The sequence below is a fragment of the Diorhabda carinulata genome, chromosome 11, assembly GCF_026250575.1.
Source record: "Diorhabda carinulata isolate Delta chromosome 11, icDioCari1.1, whole genome shotgun sequence".
Lineage (NCBI taxonomy): Eukaryota > Metazoa > Arthropoda > Insecta > Coleoptera > Chrysomelidae > Diorhabda > Diorhabda carinulata.
Genome location: NC_079470.1, coordinates 8,876,804 through 8,882,803, shown reverse-complemented (window position 1 = coordinate 8,882,803; position 6,000 = coordinate 8,876,804). Strand labels below are relative to the sequence as shown.

General features: G+C 29.7%; 1 protein-coding gene across 2 annotated transcripts in view; it reads left to right on the top strand.

The window, feature by feature from the left end:
• The first annotated feature begins 523 nt into the window (after positions 1–523).
• LOC130899519 (eukaryotic translation initiation factor 4B) overlaps positions 524–6,000 on the top strand; it is a 29,787-nt gene continuing 24,310 nt past the window's right edge. For both annotated transcript variants that reach the window (XM_057809516.1, XM_057809515.1), the window contains exon 1: positions 524–773. In XM_057809516.1, the coding sequence (XP_057665499.1) occupies positions 753–773 (21 nt within the window). In that variant the 5' untranslated portion in view covers positions 524–752. The remainder of the gene's footprint in view (positions 774–6,000) is intronic.

The window sequence follows — 6,000 nt, the reverse complement described above, 5'->3', positions numbered from 1 at the left end:
AGATACGAATTCAAGAGAAACAAACTGAAGTGAATTGATTAGTATAGTCACGTTTTTTTCTAATTTCTGTCTTAATTGGTTAACTTCTATCAACTTTGCGAGTAGTGAGGTGGACACTAAGTTAGAGTGTGTGGTTTACATAGAAACGTCGGTCTCTGATCCAATTCATTCAGTTACTCTGTTTTTTTCTTAGAAAAGTTTATTTTGAAATTAAATTTTGGGGAAATGTTCAAAGTAATAGAACGAAATTCTGAATATTTCGTGTGAATCACCAAATAAATACAAATATCTTTTATTCCATACTAGTTGAATAATGAAGTTGAGAAATGTAAAGAATAGTTCTTGATTTTATTTTTCTCTCCGTATACTTCTACTTTTTCACGAATAATTATAGGTTATGTGTGGATGTATTCGTAAATAACATTTTTTTTCGTTTAGCCTATTCCTAACAAATAATTTTCATTCCAAGGTTACCAACGAAAATACTATGGCGTCACCGTATGGTATTCAATGACCTGTCATGTCTTCGGCAGCGGAAACACGCTGTATAACCCTCATACAATACACCTTCCATGGATGTCCAATTCAGTATATTTCACCATATATGAACAGGTTATTAGTCACTTGGTTTTGGTAGTTCGACTCGTCGAGGGGTCCCAAGTACTTTTCAGTAATATTTTTATTTTTGAGTCTTCATCATAGTGTTTGTGATTTATGTGTATTTTCTTATCCATTGATCTCACGACGATAATATGTCAATTAAATACTTAAAAGTGAGTATGTAAATTTTAATATATTAAAGATGTATATTAAAGATGTATACCTAATTTGAGGGAATATCAAAATAAAAGGATCACACTACATTGTTTGTAAAATTGAAATTTTTTAAATATAGAGAAAGCATTGCTCGAGAATTTTGGAGAATATGACTATAAATTTATATATAGTGAAGTTATTTTTTTTACATGACTCATCCAAAGATTTGATGATATTGTTATGTTCATTCACACTTTACTCTCCACACTTTACAAAGATATTTCAATAATTTTTACTTCGTCACATTTTATGTTAGTATCCAAGATAATGAACTTTAACTTTACTCAATAGCGGATTTTTTAGCTTTATTATACCATAATAGTTCCGTTATGATCATATTTGTATCCATACGTAGACAATATACTTTTTTAACTTCGTCGTCGTCAGCGTCTATTATTTAAAAAACTTTCATTTAAACGGGATATTGTTCATAAAAGATTTTTCAAGACTAAAAATGATAGAGTTTTTCTATTTGAAACCGCATTGGTTGACTGAAATGTCACACAAATGATTTATTTCACATAAAATCGGTATGAAATTTTTAAAATAGAGTGAATTTAATGAAAAATACTATTATTCAATCGAAAAGTTCAATTTTGTGTACATACCAGTCAGATTTGAACCTGCGACTAATCGATAACCAAACCAATCCACCGTCACTGCATTTTTGTTTTAAATCGTTGAGCGCCAAAATTCATATGTATAAGTATAGCTAATTTGAGTTATAATATTTAGTAGAGTAGTCATTAGTCGAACTAATTTATTAATCTTTTCTCAATAAATAGCAGTACCACTTGTAGTACATTATCTGATTTCCTTTAGCTTAATTCTTTTTCTTTTCATCCATTCGACACACTCATCCAAATCATAATAAATTTGATTACAAAACTTTATTTAGAATTAAACGAATCTATACATGCATTTAGTAATGATCTCCAATTCTTCTTCAGATATTTTCCAAAAATATGTAGATTTTATTAATCATACCATTAATTATTTTATTGATGTAGGGTTTTATTAAACTCTGCGCTGCTCATTAATGGTGTTGTATAAATAAATTGAAACAAGTTAAAATTTGACAAGATTCCATTTCTTCTGTTGGACTCCTAATGCACTTCCAAGCGTTCTAATTTTTATTTTTCTTTTAATCATTTTTCAACTCTTTCAGTTCATTTGCTACTTGATCCATATGTTTTATTGTTTTTCCATTTCTTCTTTCTTCATGTGCTACTTGATTTATTCAAGATTTCTTGGGTCTTTATTCACTTCTTTTGTTATGCCTTTGCACTTCTGTATCTTTTTTTATCAGACTTCGTGGAGCTCTTCTCTTTATATGTGCATATTAGTTTGAATATCTTCCAACTATTTGTTTTGTTTCTCATTAGTTCTTGCTTGAGCTTATTTGGAATCACCACATTTCTTATGCTGTCCCTCCTAGTTTTTTCTGATATTTTCCTTAGTTGTTTTATATCTGCGTAGAGTAGGTAATTTTATCTACTTGTATACTTGTTTCTTTATCCCGAATAAACTTATTAAGTGTATAGAATATTCAATTGGTTTTTCTTACTCCAGCTATTCAGATGTGGTTATTTTATCTATTATTTGTCGTGTCCATTTCCAGATCTTCTATTGTCTTCATTCATATATCTACTTTTTTTCCATTTTCTTAAATGTATTCGCTGCTATTGCTATATCATTTTTTAGATGTAGGTTTCTATTTAGGTTTCTATAATCAATTATTGTCTCCAGTTTATTGGTCTTCTATTTTTTTGCTTTCTCATCCTATCCATGACTAGTATGAACAGAACTAAACTAAGACTTCCTCAGCTCTATCCTACTTTTTTCCGATCTTCTCCAGCCTATTTTAACCTTTGCTCTCACGTTTTTATTATCTCCATTATTTGTCAGGGGATTCAGTCGATTCATGCTTTAAAATCTGTTGTTCTATTCAATTTTATTTTATCCTCTTTCTTCCCTCCCTTCTTCCTCATTTCTTCCTAAAAACTTTTTTGAGATCCTCCCAGTAAATGCTTTGAAGATGAACTAACATGTAATAAGTATTTTCTTCTTCTGATTATCCATAGATACAAACCTAACTGTATCCAAAGTACATTCATTATTTTCGTTGTCAATATTGTTAAATTTTATGTCAATTAAACTTAACAAATTCATTAGAGAAAATCGATTCGGCCCAATTGAAAATGGAACTAATTGAAATTCGTTATATTTTTGTGATCAACAACTCGCGGTTAATTTCCATACGTTGCTGATCAAATGTTGATAACCTTCAACTGCCGAAATTATAATCTCATAATTTTATTCAAATTAAAAACCGGGGCACGAATAATATGTTGAAAAATTATGAAGCGGAACATAATTTATATCGGACCTGATGATGGAACCTGATTTTGCATGGAATCCACTGATACGTATCATTTACTTTATAGTTAGGCCAATCATTGATAATATGGAAACTGAATAGTGTTAATCGTATATTTTAATGGCTGCAAATAGATATAAATACAGGTAGAAATAAATTGAATTAAAGGATAATTCTGTAATTCTTTATTTCCAAATTGTAATCACATATTTAAGTTTTCCATAATTTTATGAAAGTATTACACAGAGCCAGCTCACGCTTGAAGACAGCCATGGCAACGAAAGAAGAACATGGTTTTATATGACAGTAGCCGCACGTGGTTCAATATTTTGGGTGCTACACAATGTTGAAATTTTTGCAATACTAACTAATATCGGAAATAAAATTAAACTATAGAAATTAGGGGTGGAATCAGCCTGTAAAATAAATGGGTTACATTTCGGTAACTCTCTAGAGATAAACATTTAAGATACAGAACGTTTGACAGCTTTATCTGACAAGTGGCCTAGAAACTATGAAAATAATAAAAAAATTACAGAGCAAAAGCTTTCTAGGTACTTATATAATTTTGACTATTGGTATGTATTTTCAGACAGTTTATGAAACTGTAAGAACTTGTTGTAAGCCAATCAGTGGCGGTTACCAGTTCTACATACTGAGAAAATAGGGCGCCTAGTAATTAGTTCATACTAGCCCCGAATCAGAGATGGTTTCAAAGTTAGCAGGATTCTCCAATGAATTTTTAAAATATTGTTTATTATATTATATAATATATTGAAAAACTGGCTGGATGAGAACTAAAATATAGCAAATAGTCTGATTTCCACTAAACTAGATGTTGTTTGCTTTTATAATTCTACTAATACTCAATCAGAGTCTACGGGGAGCTTCAATACTGTACTAAAAGTTGTGTAACAAAATAAAACAAAACTGACCAGCGAATAAAACTGCATATTAACGTTCTGAAACGTTCTGAATTGTTTTCTCGATAAAATTTGTGATTGATATTCTTCATTAATATTTATTATTCCAGTTATTGAAACTACCGAGGGTATAATTTAAGTTATCTTCAAGATCCAGTTAATAACGTATTTGGGTGATTCCATTATAACTGTGATATTCAATGTCCTGTATTGTTTTTTTGTACTAGTCATTAATTAATAATCAATTAATAAAAATTTTGTGTTAATTGAATAATTCTTAAGATATTTAAACATTATTTTTATACAATATAACTTGCCACTTAAAGAAAACTTATACTACATCACTTGAATGTCAGTACCGTGTCATGTCCATTCCTAGAATTTACCGATAAATTATTAATTTTTTTTGTCGTAACAAATGATTTAAACTAATTACCTTATAAATTCTAATGTTTATGATCAAACTGAGGAAAATTGATGCACTTGTTGTTTAATATCTTAAGTTACCATGTCAGTACCGTGTCATGTCCATTCCTAGAATTTACCGATAAATTATTAATTTTTTTTGTCGTAACAAATGATTTAAACTAATTACCTTATAAATTCTAATGTTTATGATCAAACTGAGGAAAATTGATGCACTTGTTGTTTAATATCTTAAGTTACCATGTCAGTACCGTGGATAAATGAGTCAGTACCGTGGAACTCAAAATCCGACATTTGTGTCTTGCTCGTGATACTTTGAAGTTGTAGTAAATTCCTCTTAGAGTTTTATTTTTACAGTAAAATAGATGAATAATATGCATAAAAAAGTTAGAAAAGTTAAATTTTAAAATCTTGAAATTTTGAATACACAGTTAGAACGGAATCACCCATTTATCAATCGTTCCATGACATTATATAATAGAGCTTTTAATTTTTATTATTGGAAATTATCGAAAATCTATCAATATTAGATCTATAACTAATGCAGTCACGTTTCCGGTATAATTTAACGTAATCCACACGTAACATACCCTAAGAAGACATGCAAACTTAGTTGTTGTGCAGTGGAAACGACATTGTGCCCTCGAAGGTACATGGCAGAACGTGAAAGTTTTTTAATGAATATATACGAATATAGTACGTTAAGAGGTTTAAGTCTGTCCACCAACATATGTCAAAAATGAAATGGAAGGTTGTAGAGACTTCTTTTGTACATGGAAAGAGCAAACGTTTTATCCTCTATCGGCAATCTTTTTGCTGCACCTTCTCTATGTATGTGAATTAATTAATTCTTTCGTTACATTATTTAAATTTTTTCTATACTCTCAAATATTTTACACATCTTCTTCAAAGTTTTCAACTGCTCTTTGTTATTCTTCAAACTGTTTCTCAATTTTGATAATTTGACCATAGTATGCCAGTGAAATTGACACATTATCACTTCACTATCTATTAAATTGTTCTTACTAGTTCCAGCTTCAGTCAAAAACCCGACTTTTGGTTTTCTATTGAAATTCGTAAAATCACTTTCACGAAAATGATTTTCACATAATTTGATGTTGAGCATTGAATTTTAGAAAATTCTTTCCACTCAGAACACACATTGTGAAAACACATTTTTATTACGTTAGCGTTACAATTGGTAAGTGGCAGAACTAACTTTTTGTTGCCGAAATTTACTTGCAAGTCGAACTTTTTATTGGATATGTTTTGTGGTAATCCATATAACGTTAAATTCAACTAATAAACTTTATCAACCTTCGATAGAAGAAGAATAGGGACTATATATAGTTTAAGAATACATTGTCCACTATTATTGATTATTTCTAACGCTCTTTCAAAAATCGTGTAGCATTTTATGTGAAGACGATCATGTAAAATAGAATTCACTGTTGT